The 22329-nt window shown below is 49.7% G+C and overlaps 1 protein-coding gene across 1 annotated transcript in view; it reads left to right on the top strand.

Annotated features, from left to right (window-relative positions):
* The first annotated feature begins 379 nt into the window (after window positions 1–379).
* The window catches only part of si:ch73-335l21.1 (insulin receptor substrate 1-B), a 34028-nt gene continuing 12078 nt past the window's right edge, over window positions 380–22329 (top strand). The window contains exons 1-4 of the mRNA XM_047048834.1: window positions 380–1143; window positions 9898–10199; window positions 10436–13486; window positions 13582–13607. Of these exons, the coding sequence (XP_046904790.1) occupies window positions 795–1143; window positions 9898–10199; window positions 10436–13486; window positions 13582–13607 (3728 nt within the window). The 5' untranslated portion in view covers window positions 380–794. The remainder of the gene's footprint in view (window positions 1144–9897; window positions 10200–10435; window positions 13487–13581; window positions 13608–22329) is intronic.

Raw genomic sequence — 22329 nt, 5'->3', positions numbered from 1 at the left:
GATATTATATGTATTTGTACAATGGAATGTGTTAAATGCATTTTTGACCTTGGGTTAAATATTGATCATATGAAATGTATCAAAGCCTGTTGTTTCTTTCGTAAACCAATTAAATCCATCCCTCGTGCATGGGCATCTTAAACTGTCAACTAAGTCGGGACAGCCAAATTGCCAGTCCTTTATGAGTACTGGCAGGATGACATGTGAGGTTTCAAACTTCAAATAAACTTGTCAAAACAGAACATCGACAGCAATCGCCATAACTTGCATAATATTGACCACAAGCGATGCGACTGGGTTCATAAGAACCAAACGGCAAATGAAATTCGATTCCCATTCCGCACTAGTTTCAAACGAGCCTCACGCTCACTCCTCCTCTCACTACGGGCTGGCTTGACTGACAGTTAACCACAGTAGCTCCACGCAAGGGGTGGGGGGCAGTGGAGGGAGAAGTCGGCACTGTGCAATACAGTAAATAAGATTAAAGTACTGAGCCTCGAAATAGTAGTAGCAGACTGTTTCGTGCAGACGTTGCCTCATGTGCTCAGGCTTGAAAACTCGTGGAGAGACCGTCTAAATTGGAGCTACACTCTACAGTCAGAGCGACAGCTAGCTAGCTACTATTTTCTTTCTGAAGATTGTGCTGGACCTCTCTCCCTTGCATGCATGTGTCGAAGGGAGGGAGGGAAGCGTCATTGAGGATGATTTGAATTGCCCTGCTCCCTTGTTGAAATATTTTACAGTGTATAAGATAAGTTTACATTTTACCGGGCAAACAAGACAACTCTTGTGCCATGGAAAGCCAAGCAACCGAACCGCAGAATTACGAGGACGTTCGGAAGAGCGGCTACCTACGAAAACAGAAATCCATGCACCGGCGATACTTTGTGCTCCGGACGGCCTCAGAACGGGGCCCGGCCCGGCTCGAGTACTATGAGAGCGAGAAGAAATTCCGTGGAAAGGCACCGATTCCGAAAAAAGCCCTGGCACTTGAAACGTGCTTCAACATCAACAAACGGGCTGATTCGAAAAATAAGCACATGATAGTGCTGTACACGCGGGCGGAGAGCTTTGCCGTTGCTGCAGAGAACGACACTGATCAGGACGAATGGTACCAGGCCATGGTGGATTTGCAGTGCAAAAGTAAGTCAGCAAAACTAGCCAGCCTGCATGAGTATTCGAGCCCCATATGCTTAGGATCCGCGGTGCGGTGTCGTGTGAGTGAACGTGGCAGGAGTGCTGCACTAACTGCAAACTGCCGTGGATCAATTCAAGTATACTCGTTGTGTGATTCTACTTTCCATTAACGTAATATTCTAGAGTTACAGATAATGAAATACACTTATTTGTTTTTACAATGACTTCACCTTTGTCACCCTCGTTTGCCTCACAAAGCGACACGCTGTTTTGCAAATATCGGGTTCATGTTGAATCACAACGACACTAAGCATTTGGGGCTTTCGGCACCAGCAATCCATTCCAGAACTCACTTTATTGCTCGCACCGTCTACAGCATTAGCAAGTTGCGTGGGAAATGCATGCAAACTAATGTTTTTTAACGCAAAGCTCCGTTAAAGCACCGTTTAAATGCATGGCAAACAAAACATGTACAATCTTATCTAGTTGGAGGGTCCATAAGCGGCAACACCCTGGGAACACGCCGTAACCCCCTATCGTGCTCCTTTCACTTCTCAAGTGAAGCAAATATATGCCAAATAGTTGGTGGTTTTGCACTGGGGCTTTAAAGAACCATCCTGTTCATTGGTGACAAATTGTACCCCCCTCCCTCCCCCTTCATTCCATCAAATCAGGACATTGCCCAAACACATCCAAATGTCTCTGTTCTGTCTCTCGTTGTTGACTTTGTACGTTCTCCTTTTTTTCTGCTGACAAATCATTATTAGGTTAGGCATTGATCACATACAGGGAAAGAACAATCAACGGTGCCAGAGAACAAGTTAAGACCTGGCTAAAGTCAAGAACAATTTCTGGGCACAGGGAGAAATAGGCCTAATGGTTTGGATAATATACTGCTCTACAATTGTCATCTCTTTGAGCATAGTCTGCTGATTGTGCATGTTGCACAAACTATGAAACCCTATATTGTACATTTAAAAATATCAGATGTTGTGTAAAACGTTGTGCAAACACAACCAAAGGAGCAACCAATAGCTGTGGCCATACCCGCTAATCGCCAGATTTCCCTGAGTGTTTCTAAACCAAAGGACAGCCTATGTGACCACATGACGCAATCTTGGCAAACCAAGTTATGGGTTCAAGGTACTCGCACCTGACCTGAGAGATTTGTTACATAAAAGTGCTGATTGTGGGCCGTGTTTAAAACCAAGGAGGGAGAGCAAGACAAAGCCGCCGTCATCCTTGAAGAGTTGATGTGTGTCAGTCCACATCCACTGCTGCCAACAGTGACAAGAGTCTGCAGCTGCACCGACATGGCATCTGCTGTTACTTAGATTTACAGGGCTAGAAAAACCCAAATTAAGAATATTCAATGCTGAACATTTCGGGAGCTTTCTATGTATGATTTGAGGATAACTTCCACCCTGCCTATTAAGCCAGGCCCTGGAGGAAAGCAGATTTCAGTTGAGAAAGAACACCATTTATATTTTAAACCAACAGATTAACTAGGAAAAAATGAAACAATATTTTCAGAGTTCAGATTTTGGGGGAGTACAGGGAGGGTAGGGAGAACCAGTTGTGTGCTGTAAACCAATCTCCAGAGCTGACTAAGTCAACAATGCTGTCTGCTGTTTGTCTGGTTTAACAGTTTTTACATCTGTCTTTTATGTTGTCTCATGTTAAACTGTCCATAGGTTTGTTTGAAGCACTATTGAATGACAGTATAATCTCCTGCTTTCTCCAGATCCCATCATCCTTTGATGCTGGTTCAGGGTTCGATTGCGGTTGACGATGGTCTGGAGTTACCTTTTCAACCAGTAGCATGTATTTTCTCACAGCTCCATATTGTTGTGTTCCTCTGACATCCAATTTGCATGGCGTTTTGTGAAATTGTGCGCCTCTCTTGAAAAATCTGAAGTGTTGCCAAACATTTGATTTACAGCAGTTTGGTGGAACATATAGCTGTTCCTCCATGATACTATGTGGCTGGCCTGGATACGGCTCCAACTCTCGAGAATTTGCCACTGAGCACACACACACAGCGAGGCTGAGAACCCCCTTGAGAAGGTTTAGAGAGACGGAATAAACCAAAATATAAACTTTCAGTCACAAGATTATTGGTCACGTTTTAAGATAAAAAAAATGCATAGGGGCCTCTACTGATTATTATATAAACATATATTCGGTTTTACCGTTAGAAATGGTGCATCCTAAGTTCATCCCTAATTTTATCCGGTGGACACTTTTATTTTTATTTTTCCGGTGCATCGATGCGAATCAGTGATTCCTAGCATCCCTAACACACACACACACAGATACACAGATACACACCTTTTCATATAACACTGGGAGTGTGTCCATCACAACGGATGTGAATACCCTCACACACTCTGACAGCAGAGGAACATATCTATGTGTGGAGCCTGGGTCATCAGAGCTGCATCCAAGTTAGATGAAAGTTTATGGGGTAATATGAACCGTCGACTTAACTATAGTTAGACGAGGGGGTAAAGTATTCACAACCCCTGCAAGCTGGCATGAACAAAACGGGAGCGGCAGGGGGAGAGATGCTGCATGGCAACACAGACTGTCTCTTTCATTTCAATTTGATATCTGTGTCAGTCGTATGGCTGTGTAAATCAGCTAAAGGTTGTTAGTCCTCTGGCTGGGGGCAGAGTGCTGTGCTGCCTATGACATGCTGTAGCTTGAACCAAGCCTTCCTGCAGGAGCTAGTGTATGATTCTGGGTCGGCACGGCAGGAGGTAGTCATTAAGCTGTCTTTTTGGATGGATAATATAGACAAACTTAACGGTTTGCCTGGAGCACCACACACACACACACAGTCTTACACACAAACGTCTAGATGTTTTTCTATATATATACAGTACCAGTCAAAAGTACACATTTTCCCCAATGTGTCCAAACTTTTGACTGGTACTGTATGTGTATATATAGGCCGACACAGAGAACAAACTGCCAGCAGCGCAGTAGATGTCAGCGTGCCCGTAGCCTAGTTTCAGTGTGTGCCGTGCTGCACTGCAGGCCTGCAAGCCTCACCTGAAACGGCCAGCGAACGTCCAATATCACGGCCGTTTCCCGCGGCCGCCTGTAATTACACAAATACAGACCAGCTGCCGCGCGCAGATATTGGGATCTTTGTTATTTATTCAGCTGCTCAGAGTTAAGCCGTCGAACCAGTGGGTACAGTATCAAGCCCTAGGGCAGCAGTTTACTGAACTATTAGTATTAACTGGAGTGTGTGGGGGCTAAGATGCAGTATTAGGAGTAAGGCCCATTAGGGTTTGAGAAGCAAATAAAGTCTTCTTGTCTGTGACACCACCTCAAGGACTGTTGACCAGCAGTGCACAACGGGACCGTGTGAATATAAGGTCTCGTAGTGAGGGAAAACGAGACTGCACTGCTGCTAACTAGGACGTGCAAACACACCCAGACGTAGTTTGTGGGTCTTTAAATGTGTCATGTACTCCACTCTGAAGTCCCTTATCTAACACCAAACGAGGCTCATACCCTGTTAAAAGTAGCCTTCCCAGTTTAGTCCAAGTAAAACATTACCTTGGAGGACCCTCTCAGCTTGGCTCTGCTTGTAGTATTTATACCTCTCCAGTCAGCCCACGACCCAGTTACTCTTCCAAACCAGTGTCAGTGTGATCTCATGTACATTTCACTGGTGGCTGGGTCCAGCCAGTTAGCGAGGTGATTAAATGTTAAACCCCCCCCCCCCCCCTAAAGCACTGCTCATCTCCCTAATTAGCCGGTAATTATTGTCTCAGGGCCAGGATCTGATGGAGCATGTGTGGGTGTGCTAGCTTCCCAAGCCACTAACTCAAGCTAGCCTAGCCCATAGCCCAGCTCGTAATTCTTAACTGGCTAGTCTATTTTAGCAGCTAAATCCGGGGTGAGCTGGATCAGGCAACCAGTTCCACCTTTAGCCCCAGCAGCACTATCATCTTTTGTTTACTAGAAATTGTATTTTTTTCCCCCTCACATTAACACCCTGTAATTTCATTTAACATGTTGGTTTGGCCGTTTTTCCTTTTTAAAATATATATATATATATATATATATGAGGCAAGACATGTTACAGCGCAATACTATTAACTACTTCTGAGAATAGGAAGCTACTGAATGAGATCAACCAAACTCTGAAAGTATCTTTAAAGCTAAAGATAATTTTGATCCCTGTATGATGATCAAATTGTGGTATTGACTTTTTGAAAATACATTTAGATTAAGGTGTGTATCAACATACTGGGTCAAAATCATATATATATATATTTCATTGGACAATATAGATATATATCTATATCGTCCAATGGATTAGAGGAATCAAAACTGGATCGACCTTTAGAGGAAGCAAATATGCCCTATCTCTTATTTCGAGATCAAGGGCGGCTGTTTGAGAACAGTTGAAACTTCCACATGCACAGTTTGTCCTTTCTCCCGTCTTGGTCTGTGAGACTGGCATCGCTGGCAATGTTTACCTCAGGATTTGGCCAACTGTCAAGGTCCAAGATGGCTGGCAGTCTGACTGCGCTTGGCTGGGATGAGGTTCCTTTTGGGGGGGGGGGGGGGGGGGTGCTGCGCTTTAGCTAATCTTCCAACTCAATTTCATGTGGCTCTTCAGGGACAACAAAGAGAAATACATCACTGATAATTGTGCAAACGTCTGTTTGTGCATGTGTGCCTGTGTGTGTGTTCCTTAATAACAAAAACCATATGTGTGATATGAACCTCAGGGAGTTGGTTGGTGTGTGCGTGTTGTGTTTCTGTCCCCCGAGGTCAGGAAAGCGGGTTGAGGAGAGGATGGGGTAACAGGCGGAGATGGGGGAGTGCAGGACTGGAAGAGACAGACTGGGACACGATGGCGCGAATTAGATATTTTTAAGGAAGGGGTTGGGTGGGTTAACTTCTATTGACCATGGCTTACACACACACACGGACACACACAGCTGTCCCATGTCTTTTCACGCTGGTAAATCAAGTGGGAGGAGGGGGAAGTTTTAGCAAAGAAAGGTTGAATATTTGGGTGCTAGGATTTAGAGGTCCATCAGTCCACTTCTTTGCCCAAATATTATAGAGCAGCATGGCGTCTTGGGGCAATGAGATCACAAACTTGAAACAAGAGCTGGTGGGAAGGGGCCTTTTCATTGCCAGTGTAGCTGTTTGAGATTTACAGACTGCATTAGCTAACTAAGACTGGTGTGGAAACATTGAGAAATTCACAATAAACTTGAATTATTTGAGATTCTTAAGAGTTATATTATGTTTATGCCTGACTATGTTAAAAGCCATCACCTTGATATACCACAGGGAGGATCCATCTCCACTAACTTTGATGACACTGGACTTCACCGTCTGGTAGAGATAAGAGCTACTAACACAGTGTGGGCCTGCCCCAGTCTCTTGAATCATACCGATTTACTGTCCTAGCAAAGATCATGCCTTTCCACACCCTACAGCATAATTGGATGGTTCCGTGCTGTGTGCTAGGTTTACACCAGACCTCACAAGTGTATCCCTTTTCCCCCAACACGACACTTACCCCACAACTTGGCGCTAACCCAAAAGACTACACGCGAGCTCGCATCTGAACAGTAACCTACTCCGTGTCCATACCGTACCGCCTAGTCCTGTCTCAGTGTGACCTACTTCTACCAGAGCTAATGGAAGCGGCTTGTCAATATCCCAGTAGCCAGCTGGGCCAACCACGCCTATGGGTTCATGTACTAAAGGGACAAACAGACCTTATTGCCCCCGCTATAAAGAGCATCATCGATAGGAAGGCTATGGGAAATACCAGTGTATCATAGAACCAACGAGGCATTATCACTCTCTCAGTTCTATTTGATGACCTGCTGTGGAGTCATGGGGTTAACTTAGTCTATATGCTATACCCATCTCTGGAGAGGCAGGGTAAATATTCTGCATGAATGGAGTAGTGTGGGTCAAACGTGGAGCGTAGAGCCAGAGATAAATTTAAACGTTGTCGGAAGGTTGATATATGGTCGTGATAAAGAGACATAAACCTCAACCGTACATGTAAATAAAGTAGTGTCACTGCTGCATGAGTTGTGTGTTTTCAGGTTGAGGTTTTATTACCCCCTTGCCCCCCAGGGTTGTAATTGATGTCCCTTGAAAAAGGTTGGCGTCTACATTGCTTTGCGAAATCACTGTTTGTCATTGGGATATGTACAGGATGGGTCGGCTCCATAATAGTTTCAGCCAGCTTAATATGTAGAGGAGAACTTTTAATAATCCCAAAGGGTGAATTGCACAAAGAGTGCAATTCACCCTGTAGGCCTATGTGTACAGATGTCTTAATTCATATTTTGGTTACTGGCCTGCCTCATAGTAGACACAGCTTCAAACATCCATTTAGACATACAGTAAGCAGTGGAGCGTGCAAACAATGCTAGGGACAAAACTGGAGAGTGTCGAAGCCTTAAGGGGTGTGACAAATGACCCTTCTGTGTCGTCTGAGGGCTTGTTTTTTTTTGGGGGGGGGGGGGGGGGGGGGGGGTGTATAGCTGACCACATGCGGGTACAATTTGACAGCAGATTTACCCTTTTAGTTGCGTGTGGTACAAAACAGAGCTCCTGCTCCTTGGCAGTGACTTTCTGGCCCTGCAAGCACAGCACCACCCTGCCATGGAGGTCCCTGAGAGAGAAGGCAGCCCATATCTATAATTTATACTGTTCTGTGTAACGTCAAACCCCTCCAGCTAGTGGAACTTCCGAAAAGGTAGTTTTACAATGCTGCTTAAAGAGTTTGGGTTTTCGTGGCCATCTTGAACAAAGCTCGTCGGGTCGACTTGTGTGTTTTTTTTCGACGGCAGTGGTTGCTTTCCGTCTGACTACGTGTTCATCAAAGGTGTGCGTGTGTCGTGTGAGTCATTAGCAAGACCAAGAAGCAGGACCCGTGGTCTTGCGTGGCACCCAGATCAAAGGGATGCGTAGTGCTGAGGTGGCACACACACACAGGGCTGAGTGGTGAGGAAGTATCCATAATTAACAGCACTTGTTCCGCGCAGATAACCGAAGAGCTCTTCAGAAGACAACAAATTAAAAGAAAGATCAAGCAAAAGGACTCGCCTGTTGGGTGGTTTCAGGTCGTGCTTTCAGGTCATTTGCATTTGTCGTTTGTTCGCGACAGAGGTATTCCTATTCCGTTAGAGTGGAGTTACATTGAATGATGGTACATCGAGTAACGTTTTTCTGGATGTTTTTATTGACATGCTGTTCTCTCTCTCTGCACTCTCTCCCTTTCTTCAGGGATGTTTTTCATCCTGGCTTCCTTTTCATCTCTCTCTCTGTTCCTACCCCTGAAATGTCCTAACCATCTCTTTCCTGTAGTAAATCTAAACCCAGCTGGTATGGCAATACACCAGACACAAAAACACACACAAAACGGTGCGTTAAATAGTCATGCGTGGCCCAGAGTGAGTCATCTAATGTGAGGGACGTGCCTCGTACTCAGCCACTAAACAGTATTCTCTCTCCGAGCTTTCGGCTCGTCATGCTAACAAAACAGCCCTTGCTATTATGGTTGTCCCTTGAAGTAGCAGTTCCATCATCCAGTGGAGAGAAATAAACCGAGAGGAACACACACATTCAGACTTCCCAGTCTGAGACTACAACGAAATGTTATGGATGAGGGTGCAGGGAAAAGTTAGTCATAAAGTGTGTGTTGTCCTTTGAGCATGCCGGGGGTTTTTTGTCGGCATATGGTTGTGATTGCAAAGGCATGGAAAAGGAACACACACACTCTTGTATATAGGCACATGGAAGGCTAGTGTTCCCGGAACTTAAGTGACCTTTTAAGTAGGTAATATTGAAAACAGGACACTATTTGTACGTTGTTTTGGCTGCAATACCACACGTTCCAGTCAACAACACGAATAATACAACTTAGCCTAGATGTAGGTTCCCGCTCAGTGCTTAAGTGAGGGTCGCTAGCTTGCCAAATGATCAGGGAACTTATTCAAAAACTTTATCTAAGCAGGTGCTCGTACCATAGCTGGTCTGAATGTCTGTCTTTCACCATGACTGAAAGTCCTTGTTTCTCATGAGAGCAGGTGAGGACACAGACACGGGGGTGTATTGTCATGCAGTTGCTTAAAACCTTTTGAATAGAGTCTATAAGAGGGGAGACTACAGGAGGTTGCTTGAGCTTTTTTGCAACCTCGACATTTTCCTTTTTTCCACCTTAGTTTTGACTACCCCCCCTTACCCCGAGTCATTGCCCTTATGAAGCCTACCTTGAATACCTCTGTAGATGTTTTTCCATACAGGTGTGTGTGTGTGTGTGTGTGTCACCCTGAGTTGGGACAAGCAGGTGTAAGGGTTAGCGTGAGACACAAGCAGCTGCATGCTCGGGTGAAGAAAAGGGTGGTACAGAGTTTGCAAAAAGCACAGCATAGATACAATAGTGGCGCTTTGTTCTTGTCCCACGAGTAAATAATGGTGCTTTAACCTCACATTTCCTCTGGCCACTGATGCCCGACGGTCATGTCCCTCCTACACAGTGAAGGATAGCTTGTCACTAGCACCCTTATTTTACAAATGTACTTACATTTTAGCATATTTATTATTATATTTAATAATAAAAAATGGCTTGGTCCATTTAATTGACCAAGCCAATACTGAGTATTATTTATGGTTAAGTATAAATGGAGCCTTTTCTTCTTTCTTCATCTCCATTCCTTCACCTACTCTTTCCCCTCTCCTCTCCCTCTCTAGGTAAGACCCCAACTGACAGCAGCGGTGCGGGGGACTATGGTGTGCCCAATCCTGGCCCCGCCTTCAAGGAGGTGTGGCAGGTGAAGGTGTGGCCTAAGGGCCTGGGCCAGGCCAAGAATCTGGTGGGCGTCTACCGGCTGTGCCTGACGGAAAAGACGGTGAACTTTGTCAAGCTCAACTCGGACGCGGCCGCCGTGGTGCTGCAGCTGATGAACGTGCGGCGCTGCGGACACTCGGAGAACTTCTTCTTCGTGGAGGTGGGCCGCTCGGCCGTCACGGGACCGGGCGAGTTCTGGATGCAGGTGAGATTGAACGCTTGCTGATTTTACGTCTTGCGTTTCCCTTTATCAAAACGCCCTTCGATTGAAAGCGATACGCCCATCCCCTTCATCTTCAACGCGTGCATAATGCATGATCCCATTCTCGATCAGTGTACTTAACGGTGAGTTTGTAGGACGCGTGACTCTTGTTCGCTAGTCTCATGTTACATGTGATTAGTACTTGAGTGACCGAGACAGAGGATTGTGTCTCGCTGCAGGTTGATGACTCCGTGGTGGCCCAGAACATGCACGAGACTCTTCTAGAAGCCATGAAAGCCCTGAGTGAGGAATTCCGCCAGCGCAGCAAGTCCCAGTCCAACTCCGGCCCTGGAGGGGGCGCCACAGCCTCCAACCCCATAAGCGTCCCGTCTCGCCGGCACCACCCCAACCCCCCACCGAGCCAGGTGGGCTTCACCCGCCGGCCCAGAACTGAACCCCCCGTCGGGGCAAACGGGACGGGTGGAGGGGGGAACAGCGCCAACGCCTCCCCCACGCCCCGACACAGCTTCCCCAGGTCTCACTCCACCAGCGACAGCAAGGGGGACGAAGGGCCAGGCAGGGGCACGGCAACCGGAAGCCCCACCACAAACGGCTCGTGTTCCACCACGCCCATTCTCAGGTCCAAGTCGGCACGTTCTGCTTTGACGCCGGCCAAGAACTCCCTGGGACTGATGCGTTCCATCTCCACGCCCACGCCCTCGCCGGCCCCCAGCCTCTCCTCCAGCTCCGGCCACGGCTCCGAGTTCGGGGGGTTGGGGGGAGCCACGGGCGGAGGGGGAGGAGCCGGCGCCTACACCCGTATTATCTCGCAGTGCACCTCCGTGTCGGGCTCCCCCAGCGACTATGGCTCCTCGGATGAGTACGGCTCCAGCCCCGGCGAGCACTCCCTTCTGGCCCCCTCCCCCGGCCTGCCCGGAGGGTCTGTGGGCAGCCTGGGGGGCCCGTCCCTGGGTGAAGAGACAAACTACATTCTAATGGGTCAGCGTGGTGGTGGTGGTGGGAATGGGAATGGGAATGTTGGCGGTCCTACCTCCAGCTCCTTGCCTGGTGCTGGAGCTCCCTCCTCCAGCTCCCAGGCCCAGACCAGAAGGGTGCTCCGCCGGTCCTCTAGCCGGGAATGTGAGGCCGAGCGCAGGCTGCTGAGCAAGCGGGCCTCCTTGCCACCCATGGCACTGGAGAGGCTGGCCCCGCGACTTCGCAGGGGGGAGGAGGAGGAGCCCGACGAGGACGCCGCCGACTACGCCATCATGTCTCGGAGCACCAGCCGAGAGTCCTTCACCACCACCTCCTCCTCCTCCACCTCCTCCTCCGCCAGGAAAGAGTCAGGGATGGCTGCTGGAGGAGGAGGCGCAGGCTACCTCGACGTTGCCGGGGAGATCAAAGCCGAAGGAGGTGGTGGTGGAAAGGTCATAGGGGTGGATAACGGCTACATGTCCATGTTGCCAGGGGTTACCGCCCCCCCAGTTTCCCTGTCCCACTCGCTGTCCACGTCGGACTCGGAGTCCAAGCCCGCGGACGACTACATGGCCATGACCCCCAACAACAGCGTGTCGCCGCCACAGCAGATCCGCCCGCCGCCAGGCTCCGACGGCTACATGATGATGTCACCCAACAGCAGCTGCTCCCCTGACCAGCGAGGCGGGCTCGGGGGCGGGGCCTGGATGGGCAGCGGCAGCGCCGACAGCCGGGTGGGCAGCGACTACATGAACATGTCGCCCATCAGTGCCCGCTCAGCCAATAGCAGTCCGCCGCCACCGGAGCACCCCTCCCAGATGGACCATCAACCCCCACAGCCGGCACCCAAGATGGTCTACTCTTTCTACTCCCTGCCCCGCTCCTACAAACACATGCCTTCTAGCGGACACTTTGAGGAAGGGCCAGGGCGAGGGAGAAGGCCCAACGGGAGCAGCAGCAGGGGGACGGGAGGAGGCAGAGCGGCGGGCGGACGCGAAGACCAGCCTTTGGGGGTAGGGGCAGCGGTTGGCCGCCATTTCTCCCTCTCCTCCTCCTCCTACTCGTCCAGCTCAGCCAGCAGCGAGAGCTTGGGGGAGAGCGACGAGCGTGTGGCCCAGGGGGCAGGCCCCTCTGCTGGGGAAGCCCACTCCAAAAGCGCCGGTAACCTCCAGCAGCGGAGAGGATCCGCAGGGCCCAAGCAGGGCCAGCAAGGGACCGGCCGGACCAGGCCTGTGAGCCTATTTGTGGACGTGTCCAAAGCCAACACCCTGCCCAGGGTCCGGGAGAATCCTCTTGCCCCGGAGCCCAAGAGCCCTGGCGAATACGTCAGCATCGAGTTCAAGGGGGAGAAGAGCCCCCGCGGTGGGGTTAGTGGGGGGGGCGGGCGAGGGAGGGGCTTACGCCACGGCATGTCCTTGCCCCATGGTTCCACCCACCAGCGGCCCCTTCACCGCCCCGCATCCTGCCTGGGGGGGTTCCTCCCTCTCTCCCACAGCCCCTCCACCCCCGTCACGCCTCCTTCTGGCTCCGAGTATGTCAACATGGACCTGGGCCCCTCTCCGTCCCCCTCGCCCCTCTCTCTGACCCCCCTGGGCTTTCCTTCGTTCCCCACCCCTCTCACGCCCCCGGCCCTGGCCACGGTGCCCAAGGCCTGTGACGAGCGCAGCGCTACCCCCCAGGAGGACGCGTCGATAGGGGCGGAGGCAGGGCCGAGGAGGACCAGGCAGACCATCCCGTCCGTGTCGGAGTCGGAGTCGCCACGGTCCTGTGGGGACTACACTGAGATGGTCTTCAGCCTGAATAACAACACCATCCCCAACTTGTCCAATGTTTCTCCCAAAGCCCCCTCCCCCTCCAGGCCCGACACCACAGGACTGACCCTGGGGCTGGACTTCCCTCTGGCCAAACCTGGGCCCAACCCAGACCACGGCGCCAAAGTGATACGGGCCGACCCCCAGGGCCGCAGACGTCACTGCTCCGAAACCTTCCTGGCCTCGCCCTCCCTTCCTACCACCTCCGCCTCTTCCTCCTCTACCGCCTCCCTGTTCCCTGAGCAAGCCCAGGCCGTGGCTCGCAGACTGGGCTTCGACAGCATGCTCTGGGGGCCCGTGGGAGACCCGCCCACGCCGTTTCTCCATCCCTCACCGTCCTCCCAACCCGCCGCCCAGGCTTCGTCCATAGAGCAAGGCCTCAATTACATAGACTTGGACTTGGCCAACAAAGAGAGCCCTCATTCGAGCCTGGACGGCTCCTCCACCAGCCTGGCCGTCCCCTCCCGGCTGTACTCGTCCGTGCTGAGCAGCGGGCCGCTGGCGGGTGTCGTCGGGGCGGGGGCGGGGGGCGGCGGCGGCTCCAGCCTCAACACCTACGCCAGCATCGATTTCTACAAGTCAGAGGAGCTGCGCACGCACCAGAATGGAAGCAAGGACGGCACAGGTGAGCGGCCGGCACTCTCTCACTCACTCTCTCTCTCTCTCTCTCTCTCTCACGCTCTCTCTCTCTCTCACGCTCTCTCTCTCTCTCTCTCTCTCTCTCACGCTCTCTCTCACTCTGTCTCTCACGCTCTCTCTCTCTCTCTCTCTCTCTCTCTCTCTCACGCTCTCTCTCTCTCTCTCTCACTATCTCTCACTGTCTGTCTCTCTCTCTCTCACACTCTCTCTCTCTCTCTCTCTCGCTCTCTCTCTCACTCACTTTTCCGCTCTTCCACTGTCCCCCACTGTGCTGTCTGCATTATTCAGATGAAGTAGAGTGTCTTTCTTGGTGCACCAGTGGGATCGCTGCCCCCCCAGTCCGTCTATCTCTCAGGTCTATATTCAGTTTCTTCTGGCGCCAGATTATCCAGCCGCCACCGCCAATCAGATTTTGACTACCGTTTGTGTAATCCTCAATCTGAGACATGTACGGGCTCACGGCTGCTCTTTAAGCCAGTTGAAGTTCAAGGCAGGCAGGGAGACTTTTGGATTTATTCAGCAGTGGTTTTGTATGGCTGTGTGGAAGAGACAACCTATTGGAATATGGATTGTTATTTTATCATGGATCATTAAAAAGGAAACGATAAATGCCAAGAGATTCTATTGTGACATTTTCAACAAAGTAGACTCACAAAGTAATCTAATCATACCTATTGCTGTCAACCTTTTTGAGCTGAAATTTATATAAATGATTAGTATAAGTAGGAAATTAATCTATAGCTCACAATAGCTTATTGTCTCGGCCAGAGGATCTACATTCTGGCTAACGTTTTATCGAAGAAGACAAGTGTTTCCTTTCAGAGCCACTGTCTGTCTTAAATCAGCTCATTAGAACGGCCCGCCAGCCGCTCGTGAATAAAGACCACCATTTAACAGCAAGGCAGGATTTATATAGAGGTAGGTAAGTGCTGAGTCGTGTAGCCTTAGCATTAGCTAATACGGTTTTCCAAGAAAATACAGCCCCCAATGGAGAATGCAGCCCTAGCTAGTCTTCCCTGTTGAACTTTTAATTTAAATGAGCAAGCACACTTGGGGATGGGGGGTGGGGGGGGGACAGAGAATGTTGCACGTTGGCTGTGAATGTTGAGATGGGGCCAGCGTTTCCCTCACAGGGCTCCCAAATGCCTCTGTACGGCATTCCCTCCCCCTGTCATCCCTCCATTCCACCGCCCCCTTTTTTCCTCCTCCAATAAATGCTCCTTTTGTTCGGGTGTTTCTGCTGTGTTGGGTTGCCAACCCCTCAGCCTGGGCTGAGCCAGGCCTGTGTGGGGCTCAACGACAAAATCCCTCCATCCTCCCCTCCCTCCCTCCACCCCCCCCCCCTCTCTCTTTCTAACTCTCCATTCGGATCCCTCGCTCGTCTCATCTCTCGCCGCCTGTGTTCACGCTCTCACCTTTTCTCCCCTCCTCCAAATCTCCCTCTCTAGCCGTTTTCCCATTGTGTCTGGGTTCGCCCCAGAACGATGAGAGAAGCCAGTTATAAATAGATTTTCGGGAGAGCTGGGGAAGTCCCGCTCTTTGCTGTGCGGCTGAAAAGCAGCCTTGAGACCGAGTGAGAAAGAGGGAATGGAAAAAGGAGGGGAAGAAAAGAAAGAGAGAGACGATAAGACAGACAGAGGGATGAAGGTGTCTGTTGGCCCACACACAGATTGATATCTAAATGACGGTGATGTTGGGAAGCAATTCACGGGCTGGCCTGTGCTCATATTTAGCCATACTTTATCGGTTAACAAACTTTGATCCTCGGTAATTGGAGGGACTTTTCCGCTGGCATGCACCCACCAGCTGTGTGTGTGTGTGTGCGTGTGTGTGTGTGTGTGGTGAACGGGGTGTACAGTGAGTGATACAGTCATGGGAGGGGGCAGTCAGGCGGTGTCTTTTTACCTACATGTAACTTGTGTGTGGCATGTATCTATATATCCTAGTAAGTGTGAAGTCATGCAGGTTTTATTTGATGGGAAGCCTGTATACTGAGTGATGACTGTAATATCACCCTGACACTTAGGATGCACGCGTTGTACTTGCTTTTCTGTTCAAACGAAATGGCTCAGAGTGCCACATTTGTGTACCAATGACTAACTTTCTGTGTGCTTTTCTTGAGTGGCAAAAATTCAATCTAATTGGCCACCACGCCCCCAAAATGTTCCAGGAAAAAGCATGTGAGATTCTGTAACTCATTTTCCCAGCTGTCCCTTTGACCTGCCAATTACCATGTTTTGCCTCATTACCTTGTCCCTGCCAATCCAAATTAATCTAAGTTTACCAATGACTCCAAGTCACTCTGAGTGCCCAGTCTGACCTTGTGTTGTTCTGAGCACCTGACAATAAAAAAACTTGAAACTAGTGTTTGGGTGGAAAGCAATGTGGTCAAATAGACCTGGTGCTGTACACAAAACCTGTTTCTAGCCCAAACTAACACCCTAGCCCAGCCTAACATACATACCATATCCCAGCCAAACATACCCTACCCATGCCTAACCCTAGCCACGGCTATCTGCGTGACATGGAGCTGTAACCCTCGCTTGCTTCCTGGCTTGCTGGATGCAGTTGGCACACTCTCACCTCCTTAAAGCCCCACGCCACGTGTGAAGCTCCTGGGGAGGTACTTAAGCGGTCACAGGCGCTGCTCAGGGGCACACACACACACGCGGTACAGTTGGGAGTCGGACGGGGGGAAACAATGGGTGCAGTCGTCCAATTTGAGGAGACACACACGTACACACACCTTTCAGCTGGCCCCCTGGTGTGGCTGCTCACCGTGTGAAGTGATGATGTAAGCTGTGGCAGTTAAATGTGTCTCTAATCCCTCTCTCTTTTCACCTGAATGAACGGCCCTCTCTCTGCTGTTGGAAGTTACAGTAAATTAAGACGTCCTGAAGGATGTGCAAACACTTTTTAATCATTTAAGGGTCAAATGGCTGAGCGGTTAAGGAGTCGGGCTAGTAATCAGAAGGTTGCCGGTTCGATTCTCGGCCGTGTCAAAATTATATTGTGTCCTTGGGCAAGGCACTTCACCCTACTTGCCCTGTACCTGAAAGTCCCTGTACTTACTGTAAGTCGCTCTGGATAAGAGCGGCTGCTAAATGACTACATGTGAACATTGCTGACGTTCTCACACAAACACACACATTGGTACTAACACACATACAAAGTTAGCAAGCCCGGTACAATTTCCGGTGTACTTCCGTTCAATGAGTGTGTTTTTACGTAAGCCGACGGTAAACCGGCATCGCCATGGATTACACCAGAGAGTCCACAGACTAAACCAGACCAGGGCGACTTATGCTGTTTTTTAATCCCCACCGTTAACAAACACACTTGGCTACAGACACTCTGCCTTGTCGACCTGTTTGGGGTTATTTCTAATCTCACCGTCCAGGAACATGGCCAAAGATCTTAATTGTGAAGCTGAGTAGGTTGTAATCAATGGTTCCGGGTATCCAGTTAACGTTTATAAGACTGTCCTGGCATGCGTTGGCAGAGGAGGTCATGGAAGGCGGACACCGAATCATTGGCTGGCAGATAAGCTCATTTCCATTTCTCGGTAGTACCACTTCATTTAGTGGAACTCAGCCCTGCTATCATTCAGTCAATATCCAAGGCCTTACGTTGTTACAGCCTTATGCAATCGTTTTATCTTGCTGTGAGATTTTTTTTATGTTGTTTTTGTTTTTTATTGTTTTATTTTGTCATTTTACTTCAGGACGTAGTGGCACGTGTCTCCCAGACACGTAGGCCTGGAGGACGGCCTAGGCCCAGCCCAGGGGGTGGCGTGTGGATAAAGCGACCCCATGGTTTGCGTGGGCTCCCCCCGGTACACAGCAAAGTGACGAGCGTAACAGTGTTTGGGTTTTTCCTGAGCGTCGAAGGCTAAAGGAGTGTGTGTGTGTGTGGGGGGGGGGGCACTAGCGAAGTCCTCCAACCTAGACAGTTGGCCGTTTTTAGATGTCCACACCTGTGTGTTCACACGCGCGCGCACACACACAGACTTGTTATAAGGGACCACAGGTAACAGCAGTTGACACATCGATGACACACAACAACTGCCGGCCTCCTGTGGAGCAGTTTTTCTGCTTGCATGGGTGCTTTTGTTTCTGATCACATCGCATCAACGCCAGCTAGTTCCCTGGGCCAGAAAACACACACAGACACACACAGACGCACAGACACACACACACAGACACACACACACAAACACAGACACACACAGACACACAGACACACCTCTAACAGTCTCTCTCCATAGTGTTTAGTAGTGTAAGCATCTGTGTGTGCCTAGTGGTGGCTAATGTCCCCTATGTTCCAGACTAGACTGGCCCATATTGTCACCCTGATGGTGAGAGCTGCAGTTCCACAAAGTTCTGCTGACTGGGCTCAGCCCTAGTCATGCTTAGTTTGGCATGAGGGGGGCAGAGGGATGTGTGTGTGTGTGTGTGTGTGAAGCCTGTTTGGGTGTGTGAGTGTTTGATGTGTATCGGTAAGAGGTCATCTTCAGGCCAGCAGGGAGAGTCACCTGGAGGAGGATGCTACTTGGTGTGTGCGTGCATTTGTTCTGCGTCGGTTATTCTCCGCTGTTATTCTTAGTTTAAACTTTATGTTAATCTCAGTAGTTGGGTGAATTATTCCATATTATTCAAGTCAAATCGTTGTTGATATTATTGTCAAAGTATAGTAGCTGATAAAGGTTTGGAATTTGTATTACAGGTTTAGATTATTTGAGATTTAGATAAGGTAGGTAATTGATAAGATCTGGACTGAAAAGTTCCTATGTACCTTTACCAGTTAGAAATGGCAATCAACTTGAAACTGAAACTGTGCGTGGGGAGGGAGGGAAGTTCTTTTAAATCAACCTGATCAGCTGTTCACTTGTGTGTGTACTCGTACGTTCATATGACATCAGCCAGTGTCCGCACGGTTGGCCCTCACATCACCTAATCTCCCATTGACTACAGTGAGAGAGGAGAGGAAATGGGGAGGATTTGGTACTGTCCAGGATGAATGGAGGCCTAATCCTGAGAGAGAGAGGAGAGAAGGCTGGAGAGGGAGTGGGAGAGAGTGAAAGAATCGTCTCATCGAGGTACTGAGCCCTTATTCCACTCTCTTCATTCAGTCTCCTCTTGGCTACTCCGTATCTGTGTTGGTGTGGAAACCTTTCCGATCTCCGCCCTCAGCCCATGTTCTTGGCTTGGTCGTTGGCTGGTTACAGTATATCGACCGCTGCCAGCCACTCTCGTTTCGATCGACTTCAAAAGCCTTTTCATTGTCTGTTGTTGACAGTCAAACATGGTTACAGTGAACACACACCTCTTAGAACCGAGAAAAAAAGGCTGTATATGGAGAGACTAATATTGAGAGAGGATGGGGGAGGGGGGGGTTAACTAGAATTTTGCCAGAGGGAGGAAGTGTGTTCTGTTTGTTTTGTAATTGAACCTTTTCAATTAACTAACCCTAGGACACATTTCTATTTCCGCTAAATTGGCCTCGCAGATTAGCAACGCTAATGAAAGAGTCTCGCTTTTTTTCCTATACTCCATTGCGTTTACTCATTCTTTTCTTTTTCACTCTCTTTCTACATCCCTCTATCCCTGTATCTCTCCATCTTTCTGTCGCCTGTCTTTATCTATGTGTCGCCTTTGTTCCATGTTGTCGTCATGTGCACCACCGGAACGTTCTCTTCTTTTGTCATTCCCCTCTCTCTCCTGCTGTCCTTCTCTTCCTCCCTGTGTCATGCTCTTCTCTTTTACGATCACCCCCAAGCTCTAATCAACCTCTCCCTTACTTCTCTGTTCTGTTCCTCCCTCAACCCACCCACACACACACTCACACACACACACACACACACACACACACACACACACACACACACACACTCTGCTACTGTGTGAGATAGGGGTTGAACTTCAGTCAGCGGTTCCATTACCTGATGAACCTCATTCCTCTTAACTCGTGGGATCCGGCACGTCAGGTGGTTTTGGGGTGGAGGGGTCAGACAGTGTGTGTGCGTGTGTGTGTGTGCGCTTGCATTAGCGTGTTGTGTGTTTGTTCAAATATGTCAACTACTACCCATGACTATGCAAGTGTGTGTGCTCAGTTTACATGTGTTTGTGTCCAGTGTCTGTTCACGCTTCAGTAAGTAATCGTGTGGTAATTCCAGTAAGTCTTCTACACGGGTCTCGTTTCAGGGTCTGCAGGCACATGTCCTGTATACCCCCCACTCCCTCCTCCCTGCTCCCCTATCAGGTTCCCCCTCTATTGAACAGGAACTTCACTGTCCCCCGTGTTTATGGACGGTGTGGTTTGTATGTGTGTAGTTCAGAGAATTGTAGGGGGTTAAATATTGGCCAAACAACTACAACTAATTCCCCTGTTGTTTAAAGGAACATGGGAAACTGAACAGTTTATTAGCATGAACCAAATAATACCAATACCAATGTAATTACAGTTATTCGACTCTATGGGTTAAATTAGAGCAAGAATGGTCAAAGTAAGGTTAAAATGAAATTTTTAATGATTTTTTTTTTAATGTAATAACATTGCAAATGAATTAAAATCCATTACAAGTCAAACATGTTCCTAAATGAAGGTTAACTCTTACCTACGCTACCATGACTATTGTAAATCAGAGAGACAGCAAGAGGTGAGCAAAGAAAATGAGTACAAGGACAAGTCAGAGCTGAGGAGAAGGTCTCAGGAGATGAAGAATCCACAGAACAATGCTTCACAATTCCTTTGGTACACAAGAACAACCAATCAGACCACATGTTGACTGGGGTGTGAGAGCCATCAAGGTGAGACCCTGTCGAGCAACTCCAGATTTGAGCACATGAGAGGTGGGGGCAGGAGGACACCCAGCCTCACAGAATGGTAACGTGGTTGGAGAAGCAGCCCCAGCCAATGACTCTGTAGGCAAGTCATGATTTAACTGCTCACTGTCTTATTTAAATGCACTGGCGCACACACACACACACACACACAGCACTAAGAGAACAGGTCCGCTTGGCAACCAGACCAGTCAATGAGGCGCCGGACTTGTGCGTGTTTGCATGTGTGTTCTGCCAGTGTGTCTTTGCCAGTCGTTTAAACAGCCTCATTTCCTCTTGATTGTGCTCTGTGCTTTTGTATCAATGTGTGTGTGTCTGTGGTGTGTGTGTGCGTGTATTTGTTTTCAGTCTCAAATCCAAGCTCTTTATTAGTATTATTGGATTGCTTATACAACTTGTTGTTTATTATACACACACTCGGTAACACACACACACACGTCAGGAATACTGCCACCTCAATTGGAAAGGATCAGACTGGTCTCTAAACCAATCACATCGCCGGAAGAAGGGATAGGCCAAAAGCCTCTCACCAAGCCCTCAGTCTGCCGCGGGGCCGGAGTGCTTTTTTGGCTACGCTTGTCTTTCTTTCCCCCTCTCTTTCTCTCTCCCCCTCTCTCTTTCTCTCTCCCCCACCTTCTCTCCTTCCTCCTCTTTCTCTCTGTCTTTCTCTCTCCTTCCTCTTCTCCTTCACGTCGTCCCTCTCGCTCCTTTCGCCCTCCTCCCTCATCATGTTCCACGGATTAAAGAGCTTTTAACTTCCGCTGCATGTTTGCTTTCAATGTGTGCGGCGACTACTACTGTTTGTGTGCGTGTGTGTGTGTGTCTTTCTGTGTGTATGGGAGTGAGTAGAAGGACTGTGTGTTTGTTGTGGAATAGCGTCGGAACGCATTTGTGTGTGTGTGTGTGCGCTTATGTGTGTGTGTGTGTGTGTGTGTGTACCCTGCAGGCAGTGGCAGGGTTCCAGGGGCTTGTGGATCCGTATTCCAATGGTACAGAGCAGTGATTGTGTGGAGGTATGGTATGTATGCAGTCTCCAGGGCTGCTCTCGGTCTGTCCCTCACACCCAGGTCACCGGGTGCACGAGAGCCGCGGCCAAATGCGTGCTAGGATGACTGAGGATTCCCCCCCCCCCCCCGGCTCACTTGGTCTCCTTTTCCTTCTTTCTTTGCCCCCCCCCCCCATCATTCTCTGTCGCGCGCGCTCTTTTCTCGGCCACAATGTCTTGCGCGTTCTTTGTCACCTTTTTTTACCCTGGCGCTGTCCATCTGCAGTCGTTCTCACACGCACGTTCTCCCCCCTTTCTCTCTGTCTCTCTCTCGCTTTCTCTCCCTCCATCTGTCGAGCTCTCCTGCCTCCCTTTTTTAAATGTGTTTTGTCCGTCTGCCTCCCTCTCCCCTTATCTCCGTTGGTTGTCGGTCTCTCTCGCCCTCTCTTCATCTCCCGTGTCTCAGTCGGTCGCTCCAGTGTTTGGTAACCTTGACCAGCATCCCCCCCCCGGCCCCCCCCAGCCCTGTGTCCCTGTGTCATCCATGTGGACACAGGAACACTGCGCTCTTAGCCGCTCAAACGGGGTTTGCCCATAAAGAGCTTAGTGCCGTTGGGGCGTTCGAGACCACTAAGCTGATTAGCGTCTGCTAATGAGCCGGTTCTCACATGGGGCCAGGGGGGCGAAGGGGGGGGGGGTCAATAGTGTGTGTGTGTATGCGCAGGTGGGTGGATGGGTCAAGTTGAGGTGGGTGCCTAGGCAGAGTTCGGGGGACAGCAGTCGGGGGGGGGGGGGGGGGGGGGGGGGGGGGGGGGGGGGGACAGCGGAATTATGGCTGGATGGAGGGAAGTTTGCAGGGTGATAAAAGTTCTCCTCAGACT

The sequence above is a fragment of the Hypomesus transpacificus genome, chromosome 25, assembly GCF_021917145.1.
Source record: "Hypomesus transpacificus isolate Combined female chromosome 25, fHypTra1, whole genome shotgun sequence".
NCBI lineage: Eukaryota > Metazoa > Chordata > Actinopteri > Osmeriformes > Osmeridae > Hypomesus > Hypomesus transpacificus.
The sequence above is the reverse complement of the archived record's forward strand: the minus strand, read 5'-3'. Positions and strand labels throughout refer to the sequence as shown.